Source organism: Uloborus diversus, chromosome 9 (genome assembly GCF_026930045.1).
Source record: "Uloborus diversus isolate 005 chromosome 9, Udiv.v.3.1, whole genome shotgun sequence".
Classification (NCBI taxonomy): domain Eukaryota; kingdom Metazoa; phylum Arthropoda; class Arachnida; order Araneae; family Uloboridae; genus Uloborus; species Uloborus diversus.
Window position 1 is genome coordinate 25,398,130 of NC_072739.1, and position 25,098 is coordinate 25,423,227.

General features: G+C 36.3%; 1 protein-coding gene across 1 annotated transcript in view; it reads left to right on the forward strand.

Annotated features, from left to right (window-relative positions):
• The window catches only part of LOC129229814 (uncharacterized), a 49,324-nt gene extending 25,078 nt beyond the window's left edge, over positions 1-24,246 (forward strand). Inside the window, exons 2-3 of the mRNA XM_054864189.1 lie at positions 14,930-14,964; positions 23,878-24,246. Coding sequence (XP_054720164.1) covers positions 14,930-14,964; positions 23,878-24,246 — 404 coding nt within the window. The remainder of the gene's footprint in view (positions 1-14,929; positions 14,965-23,877) is intronic.
• Positions 24,247-25,098: the final 852 nt, after the last annotated feature.

Consider the following 25,098-nt stretch of genomic DNA (forward strand, 5'->3'; position numbering starts at 1 on the left):
CCAAATGCGCCAGAGAATCAACCATCAACACCCTGCGGCATCCTTCCACAGTTCTGTTGGCAAAGGGGGCTTGGGAGATTTTGGGTGTGCAATAGTCCTTCAGCAACTGGTGGTCCCGCAGACACCTCATTATTTTTTTTTATGGTGGTACGAGACAGGTTTCAGTGGTCTGAGACCAGTGGACCAGCAGTAATTTTGAACACTGGTACCCTTTCAACTCCCCACCACAATGAACGCTCCATGAACCTCAATTTCGGGGTTGGAAATGGGAGCAAGTTTTATCATTAAATATACGTTGGGATACTGGAAAGTTCTTTTTCCTAATTTAGAAAATATGCAAACCATATGTGACTATACAGATTGGCTTGGTGCAAGAGATCCTCCAAAACAGTACACAAGCTTTTGATTCAGTTCACATGCAGTATTTGTAAAAAATTACTGAATGTAGAGATATTATTCTCTCAATACACCAAACTGCATCCGTTGAACTTCTTTTATGAAGTTTTAATTCATATCTTTTTGAGAAATCTACTGTAATTTCCTTCGAATTATCTGGGGCGTCAAATAATCTGCAGATCTCAAAATCAGCAAGAAGAAAAAAAATCTCTGTATCTGCTGTCGTGTGTAATCCGCGATAATACAGTCTGAGCTGTTGGGTTTTAGCCCGGCTTTTATTTAAAAAGCCAGCTTTTTTCTTAAACATACTTTTTAGTATTTTTATTGTAATTTGATCACAATTGAAATTATATATCATTAATGTAATTACTACTCTATTAACAAAATTACTAAAAATTAGATATAATTTAAATAACATTGTACAGTACAAAAACAGAAAAACAAAACTATTGCTCTACATTATGAAATTAGTCTTATTCAATGGAATTTAAATGATAGTTTCAGTCAAAGTGTTCAAAAGATCAGACTGCTTTTAGTACCTATCATTTGGTTCCGTTTTCAAATAACAATGTACTCTTACCTTTTTCTTTCTGCTTTTTTTTTTTTTTAATTACCAAAAGAGTAAGCTACCAAAACATTAAAATTTTGCTACATCACAAAAATTGGAAAAAAAAAAACTTTATTTTTTAGAAACATGACTTTTTTTAATACAATTATTATAAAGGAATGTTCACTATGTATTTAAAATATCACATATGACTGCTGCTGTATTATATTTAAATTACCAATCATTTGGTTGAGCCTTTAAGCATCGGTACTTTCACTAATTTTTTTGGCTTTTTCTGCACCTAAACTGTTTCTTACTTTGCTCCAAATGAAGCCACAATTAGGGAAAATAACCTCAATTGATGCAGAAGTTCGAGGACAACTATACAATTTAATTAAAAAATCACTAAAGGCATTTAATATTGAACTCTCACTTTTCGAAGCCTTGACTTTTACTAGATTCCATCGCTTTCTTGCTGGAAATTGGTCAATAACATTTTTCAGAGAAAAGTAATGGTACTTTTCTGCAAGCCACATTTCCGCTTCATTTTCCTGTAGATTTGTCAATCACTTGCCGAAGTATTTTGGGTCTGTCATATGAGCTAGCAAATGAAATGGCTCTGTGTTTTGATCAAATCTTTTTCTAATTTTTGCTTCATGACTTTCTCAAGATGAGTCTCCTATAACATTTAACAATGTCTCCACTGCTTTTGACAAAGTAGCGTTGTCGCTTTGAAGCTCATCAATTGCTTTCAAAATAATTTCAAGCAAAGTATGTAATGTAAAAAACTGGAAAAAAAAAAGACTTTTTAAATAAGTCACCCAATCTGACTTTTTTTTTCTTAAGAAAAAGCTACCTTTCTTGCGACCCTGAGAATAAATTATAGTTTGGTTCTATTATGCATACCATTTTTTGCAACAAATGCAACAAGCAGAAGTAATAATCAATACTGATTGTAATACTAGAAATAGAAAGAAAAATGGAAGATTTTTTTCATGAAAAGGTTATACAGTAGGTTTTATTTACATTGAAGTACTTACGGTAAAAATACTGTCGTAATTGTGAGGGGCCCCGAAGGGGATCCAAATAGACACATGAAAAATATTTTATGCAGTCATGTTTACCTGTAAGGGGCTCCAAACTGACTGTCAATTGCATTAGCATATTCACAGCCGGATCTACAGATGTTACTAATCTAGGTAAAATTGAAGCCATGATTTATTTAATGATGGATGAATATCTTTCCGAGAATCTGCTATCCAGTATACAATATCTTGCATATTGACACACTTCAAAGTATTGTCAACTCTTTCATACTGAACTAGAAATGTTTCATCATTCAAATTCTCAAATATCTGTACCCTGATCCAGTGTTTGTATTAAACTTGTTAATGTTGGAAGGAAAGTATGCTGCACAGATTTCACCTTATCGTAACTCAGTTTTGTCTGGATACAATAGAGCATTATTGAAAGACAAAATTATTTTTGCAGGGTGTATTTTTATATTTTCAGAATAAAATTTTTGGAAAACCATTTTTTGAAAATTTTTTGATTTATCCAGGCATTTTTGTTAGTTGTTACATATGGCTCTCTTGAATTACTATGGCTCAATATATACAATTAAGACAACTTGGGTATCATATAAGTGTAAGTAAAATAACTAAGTACAAAGCAATTAAAATGAGAACTAGTAGAACAAATCAACAAAAAAACATAAGATAAAGATTTAAGAATGAAAAAAAATAAAAGGAACATGAAAAAGGTAGACTTTACAAAGTTTTTTTTTTTTTTAATTACGCCCACATCGTTCTTTCAAACATAAGGCGTCTTGCTGTCCAGTATAACAATGAAGTGGCTTCAAAGGGTGTTAGGGCCTGGAAGTCATCACAATTATGAATATCATGAAAACAGGAGCAACTATAAAGATGCTCCCCTGTCATTGGAGAAGTCCCCTCACAGAGCACACAGAGAGGTGAATCTGCCAGGTTGATTTTATGTAAATGGGCCTGTAGATAGTCATGCCCAGTAATGGTTCAGAAAGAGGCAACTCCCAGGGCTCTGGGAAGGAGAGAAAGGCGCGTACGCTGTTCATCATCCAGAAGACTCGGCAAAGGCTGTAGCAGATTTTGCGTTACTCAGGGTGCACCACGAGGAGGCCTGCTACACTACACCTCTACTTTACAAAGTACTTTACAAAGTGTTCATGTAAGTTCTGGTATTCAAGTATAATTTGCTTCTCTCCTCTTTTCTGGAACTCTTTGTCAAGTTTTGGACAAATAAGATGTTCAGCATTCATAATGACCGAATTACATATTTTGGCGTATACTAGATAGAAGGATGCCTATGTTATTGAGATGTTTACCATGCGATCATGGCCAGTTTTTGGTCTGAAGTTTGCCACAGCCTCTTGACGAGGCAAAACATTTTCCAACTGTCTTGGATGTTAGTCCGGGATTTAACTGATGATTCTGCTTCCTGGTCAGATTTAAGATTGTCCATTAATTTCCCAAAAATAGTGTCTCTGGAGGAATTGTTTTGTTGTCTTGTGGTACTAATGTTCCTTTCTTGGTTAGTGTGTCTGCCTTTTTTCCATCGACTCCTACATGTGAAGGTGGGATCCATTGAAAAGTGATTGTTTTGTTATAATTGAAAAGGAAATTCAAGGTTTATCTCATTTCCGAGATGAACTAAGTTTCTATGTCATGAATTTTAATTACAGCCTGGATGGGCTGCTTCAGAATCAAATAGATAGAATAACTCCCTTTGAGAAACAATTTATAGAGATTCCTTAGAGTTAGCGACATTGAAAAGATTTCTGCATCAAAATTTGACATAAATTGTCCCTCAGGAGCACGTTGGGAAAAGAGTTTGTTGTGTGCACCAACCCCAAAGCTGTCCTGTACTTTGGAGCTGAAACAAATCAGCCACTGATCAAATACAGAATTATTTTACCTGCTTCTTTTTCTTTAGTCTTCTAGTAATCAATGAGTCATTACCTTTAGATACCAAAATTTTAATTGCACACGCAAACACTTGACTACACGGGAACAGAAAACAGAGCTTCTCGTAAACACATAATAAAAAAGGGAGCTCATTACATTATAAGTCTTTTCGCTCACGTCTCAATCAGAACTGGATTCCTCTGGTTCTACACAGAAACTCCATCTAGCGGTTTTAATGTTCAATCTGCAACTGTAGCCTTCAGTGTACACTCTTGTCTATTCAGGTTCTGGATATTGGTCATGTAACATGCATAGTATGTTTACTTTCAACATTGCCAGAAACATTTTCCTCACCAAAGCCAAAATTATTACTCATTTAGCATGACCCAGGAGGCACGTCTGAATTAAGGATATCACGGACTCGAGCAACATTACCTCCCACACGTCTTTCATTTGTATAATTTACTGGTAGGGCATCCTTTCTTACGTTTTTTAAAACATGGCAGATTTTCCAATTGCATAAGTTTCATTTTAGGAGTTCCAGATGCATCGGCAGATGTTAAAATGGTTTATCACTGCTTCCTCTTTTTTTGTGACCTAGAGCTTACTTTTCATCTCTTGAAGTAAGCTATTTTGTTGACAATATTTTGATATTTAACCCAGTTTTGTAGCAGTTATATAATTGATCAGGTCAAAGTTTTTCAGTCAGTTTTGTTTTGAAATGGGAGCAAAGGGAACATATCTGCCAATAGTTTTTGGCTTCAAATATTTAGTTAATATATTGTTCCCGACTGTAAATTATGTGACCAAATACCGTATTTTCGGGAATAAGCACCGCACCCGGTGTATGCGCCGCATCGTAATATTTTCTACCCAAAAAAATAATTTAATGTAAGCGCCGCACCCATTATAAGCGCCGCTCCCGCCATTAAACAACTTAAAAGCACAGTTAGTAGTAAAAAAAGGCTGGAATGAAATGTAAATAAAAGAAATATTTTTAATTAACCTAACAATAGAAATTTTTACTATTAATATAATCTAAATACCTGGGGAGGAGACATTGGTTGGTTATCCAGAGCGCGGGACACGGACCCTTCTCCTAATAGCGCTCCACGTTTTTTTAAGTGGTCGGCCCTACTATAGGCACGCTTTGATCAGTGGGTCGCATCCACTATAGGCACGCTTTGATAAGTGGGTCGCATCCACTATAGGCACGCTTTGATAAGTGGGTCGCATCCACTACGGATCGGCGATTCAGAATCCGTCGAATTCACTCTCCTCGCTGTCCGACGCAAACAGCCCCAAGAAGCTTTCATCTAACTCCCATCTTCCTCCGCTACATCCGGGACTGGGGGAATTATTCCTGCCTGCGCGAAGCCGGAAATGATGGTGCTAGGCTTCACAGCATTCCAAGCTGCATCCACCCACTTGGCCACTTCTCCGAACGACGCTTTCCTGAGGTTGCCGCCCTTCGTGTAGTCGTGAAGACCGTTTGCCATCCATGACTCCCATTGTTGCCGCATGTGGCACTTGAAGGCATGATTGGGAGCCAAATCCAACGGCTGCAATTTCTTTGTCAGCCCACCTGGGATGACGGCTAGGGAAGCCGAACATGTTCGAGCGCCCTCCTTCACACCGTCAGTCTTGTGCGCCGCCATGGAGTCGAAAATTAGCATGCCACTCGGCTGGAAGAAAGAGCCCTTTCTCTTGCGCCAAACTTCGTTGAGCCAGTCCAACATCAGAGGCTCATTCATCCAGCCCTTCTCGTTGCAGCGTATAACGAGGGTCGATGGGAAGGTGTCCTTGGGGAGCGTTTTTCGCTTAAAGATAAGCATAGGTTTTAACTTCTCCCCGCTGGCCGTACATGCTAAAACACAAGTAAACGAAGTCTTTTAGTTTCCTGTGGCCGTTATGGGGACGCTCCTTTCCCCAGCAGAAGTTACTGTTCTTGTCGGCGGGCAGTCGAATGTCAAGGGGACTTCATCCATGTTCACAAGTTGTGATGGCAGGAAGATCTTTTCAATCTTCAGCCTTTCGACGTAGGCCAGAAACTTCTGCTTCTTTTCCTCCCAATCGAGCGGAAGGCTTTGCCCCACAGTTGTCCGGAACCTAATAGACAATTTGTTTCTCTTCATGAAGCGGAAGCACCAATTCGCATTGCCTTTGAAATTGACGATGCTCATGTTCGCAGCGATGTTCCGGGCCTGAATTCGGACGAAAACAGTTGAAACGGAGAGTCCTTTTGAACGCTGCTCCAAGATCCACTTTTTGAGGTCTCACTCCAACTACGGCCAGTGAGCTGCTCGTCCCCGTCTAGCACGTTTTGCCTTCGGCATTGCTTCGATAGTGGACTTTTCTGTCCTCCAACGGCCAACGCATCTCTCATCGATTCCGAATTCTCTGGCCGCAGGACGATTTCCTATTGATTCTGCCTTCGAAACTACTTCTAACTTGAAGGCTGCAGTATAGCTTCTCAGTCGTTTAGGAGCCATTTCAAAGTAACTCGGTGAAAAAAAGATAAGCAAGAAACGCACGAGCGACAGCAAAAGAAGCGACGATGTGAGTGACTAAAATTAGAGCTAGGAGACGGAGAAACAAGTTTCCAATTAGGTCGCTTGATCACTCCGAGCAACCCACTTTTGTGACAAGGGTAAATCCCCTTTAGAGAACTGGAACGACTACCCCCCTCCCGTAATAGAACTTTTGCTAACAATGCTCCTCCCCTGACCCACTGTCCCCCCTTCGCTCCGATGGTGCTTGCTCGCCCACGTGATTCCGCGTTTCTCTCCTCAGTGAAACACGTGCAATCGCTGACTCACCTCCTCTCCCTCCCCGTTTCGACCCCGTCGCCTTAGGTCGGAGGGCAAAGGATTTTGCAAAATAAAAGGAATCGATGTGGCGCCATCTATTGGCAGCATTTTCAACTTTTTGACAAAAACTCAGATTTTTTTTTTTACTTGAAAAAAATAAAAACAACACTGTACCCGCCGCACAGGCATTATTTTTACTTTTTTCTTGTATGCGCCGTGGCGCTTATTACCCGAAAATACGGTAAACCTTTTCTGCTTATTAGCATTTAATGAAGTTCACAAAGGCAAATATACACAATATACATTGAAGAATTAATGGAAGGTGAACTTCGACATTAACATATTATTATGCCCACGACATGCATGTCTTATCGCTCAGGTGTCTATATCTCAACTGCTACATATACAGCAGAGAAGAAAGCTCTCGCCATGGGCAGACATGTATACCATAAAGTTTTCTCCTGCAATCTAACCAATGAACACTTGCCATGAAAATATCTTTCTTTAAACTCCTTGAAAACTACAGCTTTTTCCTGGTGGGACTACTTACGGGAGTTTGGTTGTCTATCGAAAATGTAAAGTCAAATGGGCTCATTGTTTCTCTCTTTTCTGCTGGTGTCTGATTATGAACAAAACTACTCGGCTTTTATCCAATTGCCTCTTCAGTCACCAGCTGTTACCTTCCAAACACCCAAACAAGTATACTAATTATTTCTATTGTTTTGCCTGCTTCTTATCTTTTTACAGCTTCTAACTTTTTTTATTCAGCTTTTTTCCATTAATTTTTTAGTACAAGCAGTTAAAAACTAGTAGTGCTTTACAGGGTTCGTACTCTCCTTCATAACTCCTCCAATTCTCGTCCATTCAGGAATTTTTTTTGAAGGGCCTTTCAAACTCCTTCATTTTGATTTTAACTCCTTCAAAACTCCTTCTTTTTTAGTTCAAGACTAAATAATTTTCCTCTATATGACAGTAACTTAAAATACTTCGATCGACAACTTATCATGGTCACAAGGCAAAGGTATATGGACGATTTTGATGTAGTAATTGTGTATATTGTTTTCAAAAGATGTGATTTACAAATTGATCATAGAAGCCTTTAAAGTTGAAGGTGAGAATATTATTAGATGACTAAGACATTTCATAAATAGTAAAACATGCTTAAATGGTGCTTGGCTATTTTTTCAAGTTTTATGATTATTGCTTTTCCCTTCCAAACTCTCAGCAGCAAAAGTCGGTTTGTCTAATTACTATTTAAATATTTAAAAATGAATAGGTAGATGTACTTTATTAAGTGATTGTGTTAAGAAAACAATTGAAATCACATTTATTGTACAAAGGGTCATCCACAAGTGATGTTATGCCTTGAGGGGGAGACGAGTTCATGAAATTGTGACAAGGGGAAGAGAGAAGGTGACAAAAGGTGAAATCACAGTTATTATAATAATATGACATATGATAAGAAAAGTAATAAGGCGAAGTGTGACACTTAGTGACAAAGGGGAGGGGGGTCAAACATGTTGAGAAAAAAGTGCAACATGATTGAATGATAGCCCATTAGTAGTCCTTCAAAATCTCATTTTACTCCTCCAAAACTCCTTCATTTTATTTTTGAAATTGAGTACGAACCCTGCAACATAAATCACATTCGCCAGCACTGCATATCCAAAACCATAAGAATAGAGAACTAGCTTAATATCAAAAGCGATGGAGCAACTTTGTATTAACAGTGGAAGGAGACACCTACTAGTTACATTGTATGCAGAAAACAAGTGAACTTGTTTGTAGAAAAGAAAAAAAAGTTTACTTACACTAGGAAGAAAAACTCAAAGAAAATTTTTTGTCCACTTGGTTAGAAAGTGCCAATTATTACATTCCTACCCTATTTCTCAGATATTCTTTTCAACACAACCACTTCTGTGCATAACATCCACCACGTTGTAAGACCAGACATATTTGGCACAGTTGTTGAAATATCCATATCAAGGCAATTATTACATTTCCCATACATGCAATCTATCGATTTCATATTGCATACAATAGCAGCAACTAAAAATTAATAGTCATTTGTTTCAATTGTATTCAGGTGCATTAGTTTTTGGACCTTGAGCTTTAAGTTAGAATGAATAATACATGCACATGTGTTTCTGTCTTCGGTGGTATTACATGATATGGTTGTAATCTTATAAATGCAGTGTAGGACATCTTAGAATTGACTGGAGATTCTTTTTAATATTTTTTATATAAATTTTTCATGGTATCGGTTAAATATCGTTTCTGTCTTTTTCCCCTGCTTCTGGTTATGGTTTCTTTCTTCCCTGCCATTACTGTACTCACATCATCATGTTCAAAAAATCTGGAAAGAACTTTTCATTTTTGTGCCAAATTTTTCCCCTGACACATTGGTCGAACACATTTGGATAGATTTAAGTATGAGTGCAGACCCTGGCACTCCAGACGATATTTCTTCACTAATTTGCTGGCTATAATTTCCTTCATAATTCTCTTTTTCTTGTTGCTTGAAGCCTTATACTGTGAGGTTTTCTGCATAACACTATGTATAAGCAGCTCACAAGCAAACTTAGCTATTTTTCCTTTAAAATACTTTTTTTTCATGTAATTAAAGCTTGGTAACACTTGACAAAATATGAGAGACAGATGTCTTGTAGATTTTCTTTGAAAAAAAAATTTTTTTTTTTAAATGAAATAATGTCAGAAATTTCAAATAATGATGATTTACCTCATGAAATGTCCCAATTATTTTCCTTTTATAATGAAAAATAAAATGGAAAAAATATTACTGAATTATAACATTCAGAAGAGGGACAGCTATTTTTTTTCGTTTACTAGATGCAAAAATCTGCATTTTTAAGTTAAAAATATGAAAGTGATTTTTTTTTTTTTTTTTTGGTATTAGAAATATAGTTTGTAGTGTAATAAAGAAATATATAATATTTAAAGTTAGTTTCAAAACATATTATGAACATTTTTTTGAACATTATTATTGTGGGACAGTATATGTATGCATATTTTGAAAATGACCCACTTACACATAGCACATAAAATATAGAACAATGAAAAAACTGATGGAATCAAGTTCCAGACTCCTAAACTCCATGTCCATGTTCCATGTAGTTTCAAAAACTGTCGAGCTTTCTGGCTTGTCCGCGATAGGGTGCTTCAACAGTTCTCAAAGGGTAGGTTGCTTTGGCAACACTCTCCCACCTTAAGTTCTGTCTACAGTAGGAACTAAACAAATTATGGTTTGTCACTATAGGCTCTTGTGCACCTGTTGTACTTGGACTGTTTAATTCCAGGGGATACAGTCTTTGCAACGGTCAAAAGAACATACCGTTCTCTGTTTTGACTTTAGCAAGTCTCACTATGTTATCTTTTCCAGGGAAAATGTTTTGCTACTACTTTTGCTAATGGCCAGTTGACTCTTTTCCTGTTAGCATCTTCCAAGAGCACGATGTCTCCTATCTTCAACGGGTCGCCTTTATGTTTCTTCAATGCATATTGTCCTAGTTGACTAAATATTCCTTGCAAAATCTGTTTTTTATGTCCCTTCTTAGTCATTGTAGGCACCTTGCTCTTCAACCAAGTTCCTTGGAATCCACTTAATCAAGGTTGGGTTCTCCGCATCTTGGAGGAACATAAGAGATGTTAATGGTTGCGGATCATTAACGTCTTCAGACACACAGGTGATTTGTCATGAATTTAAGATCTGTTCACAATCGCACAAAATTGTGCTTAATTCTTTGGAGTTTAATGAGGTCCACCCTAAACTTCTTAGAAGCTGTTTCACCACTCTAACTCATCTGCCCCACCACATGGTGGATAGGGGATTTGCTAGCTCAGGGTTTCTCAAACTTTTCTTACTCGTGGCACCCTTTGAAGAATTAAAAATGTTCTCCCGGCACCCTATGAAGAATTAAAAATGTTCTCCCGGCACCCTAGTCCATCCCTATTTTTTGAGAAAGAGTAGCCTTATTTCGCACACTTGGGCACTCCCCCAAAGGTTCAAAGCTTAATATATTGCTCTTTTATGATTGAATTGCTTCGGCTTTTGCATATTCATCTGCTGACTCATAAAAACAAAAAAAAAAGTAAAACCAAGTAAAAATTGAAATTTCAATTATTTTTTTCAACAAATAAAAGCAATTTATCCTTATCAGGAACATAGGCCATAATAAGGAAACTCTGGGCAAAGATGACTTTATGCAGAATTGAAGACAAAATTGCCCAAAAGTACTATCAAACTGAAACAAATTGAAAGAGTCTTTAATATCAGTGTATTTTAAACCACATTTCATAACCTCAAAAACATTATCAAAAATGTCATGTTTACTTGCATGGAAAGGAGAGAGATCAATCGTCATATTCGGGGCAATGAATAATAGGTTATTTTCTGGAGGGGGGGGGAGGTTGTCCCTCATGCGAAAATTTGTGCATACATGTGCAGTAGGGTTCCCAACCCCGAATCCCGCAGGATATTTAGCAGGATTTTGCTCTCAATCCCACGGGATTCCCAAACCAGCAATTTTTTTTTCCATTTAAGCGTTTTACAGTGACTATTTTCACAAGCATCATCGTAAATTTGAATCTTCTTCCTCGTATATCTGCAAGAAGAGCAAGAAAAACTCTCATATGACCAACGCTGGATTTACTATTTAAGAACACAATAAAAGCAGAGTATATTTTTCTGAGAATTAATTGAGGCAGTGAGAAGCAAAGGGATGTAAGTGGCAAAATTAAAAATTTGAAGATAACCACTACACAGGGTAGGTAAACATCTCCTGTGTCTTGGGGCAAGAGATGGTTCTAGTTGCCCTGGTAGTCAGCACATTTAGTGCAAGTGTGAGTTCTCCTCAAAAACAGACTCATCCTTCCCCTCACACTGGCAGAACATATGATATAAGTCACAAGAGATCCACTTGTCCCCTTACACTATTTCATTATGCATATAACACCCCTTCCTACTCAATATATACTTCAAAAAGGCAAATGAGAAGTGACAAAAATCTTAGAATAAATACTAAAGACAGCAATATAGCAGTAAATAAAACAAAGTGAGCTGCTACACGAGAATCAAAACGAAGAAATATCCAAGGCTTAGCTCAAAAAAAATGCAAAAACACTTAAAGAATATAATTAAAGCAAAAATGAATCCCGAAAATACTAAATACAATTTAAAAAAAAAAAACATTTATCTGAGCAGCAGCTATCAACTCTCCATGCATCATGTTCACCCTCTTTTTCTATTCTGTTCCAACTTGGAATTTTTCTCACGTTTGGCTTGAAGGGAAACAAATGATAATGATGAACTCTTGATACATATACAATCTGAATTCTTCCAAGCTTGTTGTAAAATCTTTGGCTCCACTTGAAACATCAAACGATAACATTTCGTGAACTTTCTGTCTTTCATAATTTACTTAGGCCTCTACTCGGATGGTATTCACGGCATACACTTGTTGGCATTGTGTCACACAACACAAGTTCAAACTGATTAGAGCAAGAACTAAAGCTCCAGACTCGGAATTCTGAATTGTAACCAATGGCTCCCTTGGATCCAGATTGCAAACCAATAAAGTATTTTTTAGGGCGAGTCCACGACGGTAACTCATGCTACATTTTTTCTAAAACCATGTTTTCAAACATGGTACAATAAGAAATATTTTATTTATTTTCCTTCAAAAAAAAAATAATAATAAAACAAAAAAAAAAAAAATCATGCTGATGAGAATGTAAAAGTTTATTATTAAAAATCTTCTTCATAATTATTTAAAATATTTAACTCATGTTGCCAAAAAAAAAAAAAAAAGACATTGAATTGTAAGCAAAAAAATAAATTGCATTTCTGGCTCAAATTGCACTTGTTAAGGGCCTTTGTGAGTAGTTTGTGTTATCCTCCCATGACACAAAATATAATTTAGTTTTTATGTGGTATTTTATAAAATTTGGCACAAGGTAAAAATATAATCAGTGGTTGTTAAACAAATGCTCAACACATGAGTGATTTTTAAAACAAAATCAACATAATGTGTTACAGCATAAAATACTACAAAAACAACATAAAATATTAAATGGACATTTATTTCACATTTTAACAAGTATCTAGATTAGATTATTTTGCTCAGAATTAAAAGGGTAATTAAGAAACAATGTTGTTCAAACACATTGATTTTCTCATTGAATTCATAGTGTAGACAACTGTCTGTTTCATAGATTTTTTTTTTTTAATTATGTCCTTCAAATAGTTAAAAGGGTAAAACATATAACTATTCACTCTTTCAAGCATACGAAGTCTTGCAGTTCAGTACAAAAATGAAAAATCTCCAGGATTGGAGAGCGTCTTAAGAAAGGAGGAATCTCGGTCCTTCTGGAATGCAGAGCAGTAAAAGAGGTGCCTGCCATTCATGTCAACTCCTTCATCATACAAAATGCAGTTAGGAGAGTCCACCAGGATAAACCGATGAAGATGAGCCTAAAGGAGGTCATGTTCTGTCAGCAGGCGAAAAGAAGAGACCCCTATAGCTTAGGTGGGTTCCTCGGAATGCAAGATGACAAAAGACTATCATGTTTCATAGAAATGCTTTCAGATCATGGATGCAAGACCTTCCGTCTCAGGACGGATTTCCGCCTTGACAAAATTTTCGAGACGGAGGTCGGGACGGAAAGAAATTCAATGACTTTCTTTTAATTTTTATTGAAAAAAGAAAAATTGAGTGTTTGAAAAATGTGCTTTAATATTACTGGACCGTTCCATAACCACGAATTTACATCGACATTCTCTCGGTTTTCCGCCATGTGCTTGTTTTATTTGCAACGTGCTTTTGGAGGAGTGGCTTGTCGGCTCGCGTCGTTTGACTTTTTTTAGGTATAGCTTTGTTATTTCCAACTCACTGCATAGCAGACCGAGGAGTTACTCGCTATTCTCCCTGATTTTTCGAAACAATCGGCTCTAATTGAAAATTTAGCTTTTTCTCATGCTATTTTCGATCATCCTTTCGTTTGTTCAAGATTGTCTTGTGGTGTGCATCAGGAGAGGGTAAATCAGTGACTGCGTGACCAATAAGAAAATGTCCTGCAGTTAAGACTTTGAGGTCTGATGAGTCAGATGATAATGGTATGATACGTCTTGTATTATACTTTGATTTGAGGAAGAAGAGTTGTTGGCAGTTTCTGCAGCTGTTAAAGCCATTCTGAAAGAAAGAGCAATTCCACCAATAATTACATGTTTATAAAAATAAAAATTTAGCTCGTCTTCTAAATGTAGCATGAGGTCATGGTAACTTCTGCTACACTAGTTTTATGCAAATAACCAGACAAAACTGGAGAGCTACTTCTGTAAAAATTTTGCTTAGCTTAAAATAGATGAAAATATTGGAGAAAATATTAAATTTCGAAACAAAGGATAGTTTATTATATTTGCAAGGTTAATATACTTTGCTAACTCACGCTACATGTGCTAGATGTTATCATTCATGAATAAATGTTTATTTCATTTGTATAAATTTAGGAGTGTACTTATTAGAAACAATCAGAACTTAAACTTTGATGATTACAAAAACAACAAACTTTTTTGAAAATAGAGTTGTAGAACAAAATCTTAAAATGGTTAACTTTCAAATGTTGCCATTCTGATAAAACAATATTTTTACTCAAAATAAATAAAAAAATGTTATCAGTTTTAGAAAGTATATAATCCAATTTACTGAATGCATTGTTATTATACATAGTACTAATTTTTGTACATGTTGTACAAATTAATGCTTTATGTTTGAACAGATATCTGTGATTTTATTTTCTTATTCAAACTGTGGTATCAGACTCATTAACATTGAATTATGTGGTTGTAAATTATTTATTGTGTCACACCCTCTTGGCCACTTTTGTTTTTCAACAAAGTTTTCTCATAATTCTTCAACCAAATTTCTAATGAATTGCAAAATTTCCTTACTTATTTTTCAGTTACAGTTTTTTATAAAACCCAGGTCCAAAATGTTAAATATACCCTATGCCAATTTTATCTCACTATAGCAATTTGTTTAACGTGTGATACTACTTATTTCAAAACCAAATGAATTAAGTCTTATGTTCAAATTTTGCTTGATTTCTTTGTAGCAAAAATTTGATGTGTAGTTAGTTCTTACACTGATAGCATTAAAAGTAGATTCAATTTATTTTCAAAGCAACTTTTGATATTTGATTTTTTTCCCCCCATGCAGGATCAAAAGAGACAGCTGTTGAAGCTTTAACTGAGGTAATTATACTGTTATACTTGAAATTTCAATCTATTTCTTAAACATTTTGACTCAAAAATTAAAAATAATGATAATATGTATCACAAACTTCAAGGGACTGCCTTTTTTTTTCTGTGTTTATAATGGAATTAAAGTATGAAATGTCAATTAAATTGGGAATGAAAATGTATTTCGTTTAAACGGATACTTTGGTGTATTGGTATTCATTGTTACGGAATTTCTCTGTATTTGTGTCAGTAACAAAGTTATCTAACAGTTCAAATTTAAAAGAAGTAACAATAAATTTTAATAATTTGTTCTTTAATTTACATCAATAACGAGGCAAGGTATTCATGAGTTAGAAATAAATGTCCCTGAAGAAAATGATAGAAAGAAGTATAAAATCAACTAGAGATGTACCGAGTACTCGGTAACTACTCAGTACTCCGCCAAATCTTGATCAGATACTCGGCCAATACCGAGTAGTTGCAAAAAATTAAATATTGTCCAAGACAGATATTAAAATTTATAAAAAAGTGCAAGCATATATAATATTCTGCAATAATTTAGTAGTCAAATTTAAATTTTGAGAATAATGAAGTTAGTAATGCTTCAATGGAATAAATCTCTATTTAATGTCCCCAAAGTAAATAAAACTTATTCATTAAAAATTGCAAAAAAAGTAAGTATAGAAAATATGGAATTTTTATATTAAAAATGGATTTTTGCTACAAACAAAAATTAGTTATAAGAATTATAAAAATACCTTTGCTTAAAAATAAAAGGAAATAAAACAATGTTAAAAGCACAGTGCAGACACGTGTTATAGCATTACAAGGAATTCCTTTCTCAATGCACAAAATGTGAGCTCGTGGCTTAAAGGCATCCGACAAAAGTCGGATTCTTTTGTCAAATGTCTTTACATTCTTTAGCTCACATTTTATGCACTGAAAAAGACGTTCCTTGTAACGCAAAAACATGTGTCTGCAGTGTTCCTGCATATTTGTTTTATTTGCTTTGGTATAATTTGTTTTAATTCCAACTTGATTCATACCTTTAATTTATTTTTAATTTTAAAAATAATTTTTTTGTAAAATTTTTGACATAAACAAAATTTTTTAAATAATGCGTAATTGAATTTCAGCAGGAATTTAGTTTTAAAAACTTATAAATACAAGGAGGTCTATACAACTATTCCAATAAGTTCAAAATTCATCACACCCCCCGTGTCCGTTTACCTTGTCGTGGTGGGGGGGCTTGCGGTGTGGTGAGTTCGGGGCGAGCTCTTGGGAGGAGTCGTGAACCCCCAGTTGCTCAAACAGAATATCGGCGGGAGGGGATTTTTCTCCCTTCCTTCCCTCATCACACTTACCAAATGCGGACGAAAACCCCTAAGCCAAGGCGTGTCAACCGTGCCTATGGCTGCGTGGTACCGGGGGTAGTCGGTGCCTCAAACGGGAGACTTCAGGGATAGCAGGCGAACCCTGTCGTACGCAGCCTTACCTCTGCGTGGGGGGCTACACAGGGGCTAGACCCCATCTTTTCCCCCTAGTTCTCTGGTTCGTTTATGGATGAAAACTCAAAGAACACTTCTCCCCCTTGTGGGGAGCGTCAGAAAGACTCGTTTAGCTCTGCAAAATTTTTTATAATCAAAAGAAATGAAAACCTAACATTCACTGCTGTCTCCCCATTCTTAATTAACAAAGCTTTAATAAATCTCATCGGTGAGTTCCAATCGGTTAAAAAATTACGTACAGGCGAATTATTAGTCGAAATAAAGCATCCTAAACAAGTTCATCCTATTCTTGCAATCAAACAACTAGGTCCATACCTTTGTACAGTTTCAGCACACTCAACATTAAACTTTTCTCGGGGAATCATTTCGGAGCCAGACCTTCTATTTACATCAGAGAAGGAAATTCTAGAGGAAATGCAAGATCAACACGTAAGTGGAGTGAAGAGGATAACTATCAAACGCAACGGCGAAATGCAGAATACGAAGCACATCATTCTGACTTTTAATACGCCTATCCTCCCTTCACGTGTCAAAGCTGGTTATCTCTCTTGTCCAGTGAGACCTTACATCCCAAATCCACTACGATGTTTTAATTGCCAGCGTTTTGGACATTCCAAGCTGTCATGCCGTGGTACAGGAACCTGTGCCAGATGTGCTGAGCCTGGCCACGACAGCAATGAATGCTCAAAGGAATTTAAATGCGTCAACTGCAAAGGAGACCACCCCTCACACTCTAGAAAGTGCCCTAAATGGCTAACCGAAAAGGAAGTACAGGTCATCAAAACCATTCAAAAAATATCATATCCAGACGCGAGAAAAATTGCCCAATCTCGTACACCTACAACTGGACTTTCATATTCTGCTGCTGTAAAAAAAGTATTCAACTCCATAAGCACACAAACTGAACCTCCAGTAAACAAAGTAAACAGCAATAAAATACCGAACTCACCTAATGCTATAACTGTAAACACAACCAAATCAAATAAACAAAATAATAGCCCCAAATCTTCTTTTCAGAAAACTAATCAAAATCAACAGCAAATAAAAAAAACAGATAATGTATCTGTTATTGTTAATCAAAACAAACCATCCAGTCAGAACTCGAAAAAACTAATTGAAAAAAAGAAACTTTTACAAACGCGCACAAAAATCGGGGTAGCCTCTAAACAGAGGCCCCCAAAATTTTATAACTTTAGAAAGGAGGACTTTTTGCTTTCTAGCAAGAAAGTAAAATTGACCAAATCACACATAGAAACACTCCAACAACCTCCTCCCCAGGAGGAGGACGAGGATGTTGACTTTGAAGATCTTCCGCCATCCGACGATGAAGGGTGGACGGACCATCCTCCCTCATGAGCTGCTCCCTCTCTTTCCGGCCGTTTCTCCTTCCTTTTTTCTCCATGGCCCTGAGCATTCTCTCTTGGAATTGTCAGAGTTACTCGCATAATGTCACAGACATCAAAGATCTTGTCGAATACCACCAACCGGCCATATTTTGTCTGCAAGAAACATTTCTGTCCCCTGCTGATAGACCGAGGTTGAAAGGTTTTGACATATACCGCAAGGACTGCTTGTCAGGTGACCGTCGTTGTGGAGGAGTGGCATTGCTAATCGCTAATGATTATGCATCCAGCCAGCTCAATATCAACACATCCCTGCAAGCAGTAGCTGCGCGCGTTCACCTTCACTCGCTGTTTACAATCTGTTCTATATATATTCCACCTTCTTACGATTTGAGAGGCGTGGAACTGCAAACACTTGTAGATCAACTTCCTCCCCCATTTGTCCTCTTGGGGGATTTTAATGGCCATAATCCTCTCTGGGGAAGCCCAGCCTCCAACAGCAGAGGTTTAATTATTGAAAACTTGATTGAAGACTATGATCTATGTGTTCTTAACGACGGTGAAAATACCTATTTCCACCTTCCTACACAAACCTACCATGCCATCGATCTTGTAATATCCTCACCTTCCTTTCTGCCACTTTGGGATTTCCAGGTGCAGGGTGGTCTCTACACCAGTGGCCACTTTCCAATCAAAATAACTTATACTGGACGCTGCAGCTACCAGCAGCATCAGCAAGCTCGACTTCGCATTGATCGAGCTGATTGGACAGCATTTACCCAGTTGGCAGAAATTAAATCAGAAGACGTGACTGATATTGATATCGATGTAGCGGTAAAGCGAGTAACCGACATCATCTTAAACGCAGCTAACGCTGCTATACCAAAAACCACTAAAGGCAGGATCAAGTTTCCTAAGCCTTGGTGGAACCTTGATTGTCAGGAGGCTCATAAGAAACAAAAAAAGGCATGGAGCACGTTTCGTCGTTATCCAACCACACAAAATCTCGTGGCACTTAAACGAGCTCGTGCTGAAGCTCGAAGGATTCGACGGAAGAGCCAGCGGGACTCGTGGCAGACCTATGTCAGCACAATCATGACGTCCACCCCATCAAAGACCGTATGGGGTAAAATAAAAAAAATCGTTGGCAACTACAATACATCTTGTGCACCCATTCTGGAGAATAATGGTCGTATTTTATCCGATTACAAAGAGGTGGCTGACTGCATGGGGACTTATCTGGCAGAAGTCTCCAGTGCAAATAACTATTGCTCAAAATTTTTAACCATCAAATCACGCAAAGAACAAAAAGTTCTAGATTTTAATTCAAACATTTTTAATCAATACAACACAAAATTCACCCTTCATGAACTAAATACTGCCTTACAAAAATCAAGAAACTCATCACCTGGTCCAGATCAAATTCACAATAGCATGTTAAAAAATCTAAGCAGGTCTTCATTAGAAAATATTCTGCAGCTTTTTAACAGAATTTATTCTGAACATAGATTCCCAAAATCCTGGAGTCAAGCAATAGTTATCCCTATACTTAAACCAAACAAACAATCTGATAAACCTGAGAGCTATAGACCTATAGCTCTCACTAGTTGCCTATGTAAAGTCATGGAACGGATGGTAAACGCCAGACTGATGCACATTCTGGAGTCACACCATCTCATATCCTCATATCAAAGTGGGTTTAGGCGTGGCAGATGCACAATCGACAATCTAATGCTTCTCGAAACATCAGTAAGAGAAGCATTTCTTAAACGAAAACATCTTGTGAGCGTATTTTTCGATATTGAAAAAGCATACGACCGTACCTGGAGGTATGGGATCCTCAAAACCCTTCATGAGTATGGGTTGCGAGGTAATTTACCCATCTTTCTCTCCAATTTTCTGAAACATCGCTCTTTTCGTGTACGCGTCAAGTCTGTTCTGTCGGATTCCTTCATTCAAGAAGAAGGAGTACCCCAGGGAAGTGTACTAAGCGTAACTCTATTCATTATAGCAATCAATAGCTTAATTGACCAATTGCCTCCCGCTGTAAAAGGTACCATGTTCGTGGATGATTTTCAAATTTCTTTCTCATCAACGAGCATGAGTATCATTGAAAGACAACTTCAAATTGCAATCAATAAAGTAACCCAATGGGCAGAAGAAAATGGGTTCACTTTCTCTGCTCAAAAAACATTCTGTACCCACTTCTGCCGTAAAAGAGGGCTTCACCCTGATCCGAATCTTCTCCTCAATAATCAACCAATAGCTGTAAAAGATCAAGGAAAATTTCTTGGTCTCACCCTTGATAATAAACTAAAATTTATACCGCATATACAAGAGTTAAAAAAGAAATGTTCATTAAAATTAAATATCCTTAAAGTCTTAGCGAATACTTTTTGGGGTGCTGATACAGAGTCTCTGTTAAGAATATACAGGGCTCTGATACGCTCAAAACTTGATTACGGATGTCAAATTTATGGCTCCGCTGCAAAAACCTATCTGAAAAGTCTGGATACAATACATAATCAGGCACTGCGCATCTGCACAGGAGCGTTTCGAACTTCGCCTATCAACAGTCTTCATATCCTTGCACACGAACAATCTCTAAACAATAGACGCCTCAAACTTTCTTTAAATTTTTACTTCAAAACAAAACCCTGCACCAATCACCCACTACATCTCCACATTTTCAATCCATCTAATGTTGCTTTATTTCTACACCGGCCTTCGATGACCCCAACATTTGGGATCCGAATGCGTCGGGTACTCTCAGACCTGCAGCTATCGGATTTCAAAACCGTTAACACAACAAAACTAATTGAACCATGGTGCGAAGTCATACCTTCTATAATCAATGATTTCTCAAAATTCCCAAAACAAACTACCGCTAATACAGTTTATCAACAAGTGTTTCATGAGATCAAAAGCAAGTATTCTGGTTATAAACACATTTTCACTGACGGATCAAAAGCAAACGATCACGTCGGCTTTTCCACAATAATTAATGATCAAGTTACGGCAGAAAAATTAAACACATCTTGCTCTGTATTTACTGCAGAAATAAAAGCTATATTTTCATCTCTAGAATCAATAGCCCAATCTGTTCATAGAAAGTGGGTGATATTCACTGACTCAAAGAGTTCAGTGGAAGCCATCACTCATTGCAATAATAACAGCCATCCTATAGTCATCCAGTCATATCTTTTATACAAAAACCTTATGCAAAATAATTTTCGTGTTCTTTTTTGTTGGATCCCTGGTCATGTAGGCATTGCAGGCAATGAGGCAGCCGACTCAGCTGCCAGAGCTGCAAGTATCCTGGTCGATAATAGTGTCCCTTTCGATGACATCAAAAACGCCGTCGTTGTAAGCCTCAACATGTATTGGCAGGGGACGTGGAATTCAGAAATCCAAAATAAATTGCATTCGATCCAGCCCTCCACTAGAGGTTTTAAATCATTAAATATCACCAGGAGAGAACAAATCTTATTAGCTCGACTTCGCATTGGACATACCAGATTTACTCATAAATATCTCTTATGTCATGAACCAGCTCCAACATGCATTACATGTGATGTAAATCAGACAGTGTTGCACATTTTATGCAACTGCCCAAATTTTAATCTAATTCGTTACAAATATTTTAATAATTTTAACCCATCTTTGAAGGAGTTGCTAGGGGAGCCGCCCCATCGCAATTTGTACTCCTTCCTCCAGGAGATTGGATTCTCCTTTTTAATTTAGTGGTTGTCTCGACATTATGTGATTTCGTCCTTCCTTTGTTTTTCAAGATATTGTTTAAATGTTTTTATCGGCTGCACTTTTTAACACTAGCACTTGAAGTTTTATGCTTTCTTCTTCAAAATATGCTTTTATTTACCTTATTCTTTAAAGAAAAATAAATAGCATATAATAAAATATCGTTTGGCGCAGTATAGCCCTCAAGGGCTCTTGCGCCATAAAAATCAAACCAACCAACCAAAATTCATCACATGTGTGTCGGTGGTTCTTCTTAAAACATAATTGGTACTTGGTAACTCGGCCGAGTAGTGAAAGGCCGAGTACTCGGCTACTCGGCCAAAGTGCTACTCGGTACGTCTCTAAAATCAACAATAAAAAAAACTAAAAAGTCAGAATTAGAATAATAAAACAACGGTTGTCAATGAGTATGTCGTCGCCTCAGAGCAACAGTAAGAAATCTAATCCCAGGAATTACACTAAGATATCCTACTGTTGCTCTGGGGTGACGATATGTAGTTTATAAATAAATTTAGCTAGAAAATGCAAATAACTCTTAATTCTAGTTGATAAAGAGTAAATAATACATTAATTTTGCAAGAACGTAAGCCCACCTGGTGGCAGGAGCATCAGCCTATTTGATGTTGAACTCTGTTGACTTACTCATTTGTGCAAATGGATTTCACAAAAGCAGTTTTCCCATATATTTATACTTTATTCCTTGAATTTTTAACTTTGGCTTTCAATTGTGATACATATATTCGGATAAAAATAACCAGTATATATCATAATATAAAGTACAGTAGGACCTCAATTTTACCCTTCTCAAGAGATTGGGTTAAAAAACGTAAAAGCAAAAATCAAATGCAAAGAAACTAAAGACAGTAAAGGTCACAGGACCATGACACTTATTTCATGTTAACCAAATTTCTTTTTATCCAATAAATTAACTTACCGGGCCAAATGAGTATTTTATGTTGAGATTTCAAGTCGAGTAATTTCACATTCACGAAGTTCGACTACACCCAATTTTTGTCATGCCAAATTGAAAAAACTATGCTTAAATGTTTAGATTTAAATAAAAATTAATTTATGTACAAAGTTAGCACATCAACATTGGGCTGATTTTGTCATATATTCAAAAGATTTATGACAGGATTTGTATGCCCTTGAAAACCCTTAAAATGCTTGAGAAAAAAGTTCATTTTCAAGTGCTTGGAAACCTTGAAAAAGATTTAAAACCTTGAAAAAGTTTCTTAGTGCTTAAATTCTCCCAACAATCATTGGATTGTGCTTAAAAAAGTTTTTAAAAAGTATCTCACCAATGGAGTAAAAATGGAGCATCGTACGATACACAACAACTTATTTTATTTGAACAATATTTTGTAAGAAACGAAAGTTGAGGCTGATCAAGCAGTAACTTTCTGGTGCTCAATATCGCAACATGGTAATCCACGGTTGATTGTGGGCTTGTTGACAAAGACCTTTGACTTCAAATAAACCCATAAGAATAAATCTAATGGTGACCTATGGGGCCAATTCTTATCATCGAAATGAGAGGGTACACTACCAGAAAATGTCTCATGCAGTAATTGAATTGTTTCACTGGCATGTGGCACAGTCTTAGGGAAACCGCATATTGGCCACATCAAAAAGCATCCAATTTGAGCAGAAAAAACTGTTATCATGCCGTGATATTGAGAACTAGTAACAGCTAATGCTTGACTAGCATCAACTTTCCTTTTTTAAAAATTGTTATTAAATAATGAGAACACATTGTTGCATTGTATAACACTTCATTTTTACTAACCCTAAACTCTCAGCTGTCAAATAGTTCATTTTCAGGGTTGTCTACAACGTACTGAAAAAATGGCAGCAAATTCAAATGTTGCGTTAATTTTGGGACACCCTTTACTGAGGCATATTTAAAAAGTGAATTTGAAATTTATATGTATATAGATAGAAAAATTCATGTTTTATCTAGTTCTATATTCTGAGATATGATAAATTCCAGTTTGTTTACTCTTGTAATTTCTCTATTCTTGTCGGTTTTCGTACATTATAGTGTGGGAAGGGGGGGGGGCATTTCAAGGAACTTTTCTACAAACAACAATTCTTAACATGTTGCTTGCTGTTCGCTGCCCTCTACTCGAGCAGCAAAAGTTTTGTATGTCACTAATGTTGCATTATTCTTTTTTTTAAATTGGTATTCAATAATTTTGTTTCAAATATGTTTGATATGCACACTCAATTCAAATTAAGATTTGTTTATTCATTTGAAAAGTTTTTTATTTTGATTCTGTCAACATTTTAAAGAACTTTTATTTATTTTTCAGCCATTCAACGATGAAACAGACATTGACATAAAACCAACTCTAGCAACAGATGGATCAATCATTTTGGCTCCTCCTGAATTGCCACAGTTGACTAATAAATCAACTTCAATACCTCCGAAAAGGTGTGGTTTCTATAAACAGTCCGTGTGGAGAAGAAAAGAACCAATAGCCACAGCTAGAACTTCCAGTGCCGTTGAGACTTGTACAGCGCAAGAAGACTATTACAAAGAAAAACTAAAGCTTGAAAGGGAAGAGCATGAACTCAGGAAATGCTTATTATTAGAGAAAATTAAGTTTATGCAGAACTTGAATAATTCAGTTGAAAAGCATCCCGAGAAAAATACGTTTTATTTAAGTGAAAGTTTATAACAAAAAAAAAAAACATTTTTTGATATTGTACCGAATGATTTATTTGCAACAAAATCATGTGTAATTGCAAGCTTTAACTAATAAGTCTGAAGAAAGCACTTATTATCACAAGCCGTAATTTTGCTTAAATAAAGATAAAAGAAGGGATTTCCTAAGCTTAAAATTTACCGAATTTAACATGAACATAAAAAAAATGCTTTTAATGTTTTTTTAATGGGCGCTTAAATTTTTGTGGATACAACCGGCTCACGATAATTAAAATCTTGGGAAAATAAGTGCAGGTAATCACTGGAAGCAAATTCTAGAGAATATCAGGAGAGGAGGATTGGGGTTTATTTCAGTGCGTAACTTTTGATATAAAGTGAATTAGTCTTCCCATAGACTAGTTGTCGTTTTATAATGTAGGAGAAGGTTTAATGAATTTGAAATATTAGATTTCGATTATATTATAATACCTAACACATGAACAGTTACTACCTCAAATTCACATACCTTAGGTTAATCAAATTTCTGAACTTTGCAGATTCATATATGTATTTGAAACTTTCCTGTTTTCTCTTAAAAAACTACTGCAGAGAATAAAATAGTGAAATTTTTCTACTAAAATGACTTAATATGCTGCATCTCGTGTTTCTCTTCTTCAGTCCTTATCTGAATTCTTATTTGCTGTCCCATTCATTTCAATATAAAATTAAAATCGTAAATTGATAAAAGGTATAGCAAAAAATAAGTGAAAGCTATTGGCAAAACCCAGTATAGCAATTTAAAATTGCATTTTTTAAAAATTATCAACACTTTGCTATAAAATTATGAGCAATTTCGGGTTTTGTGTCATGCCATGAAATGAAGAGT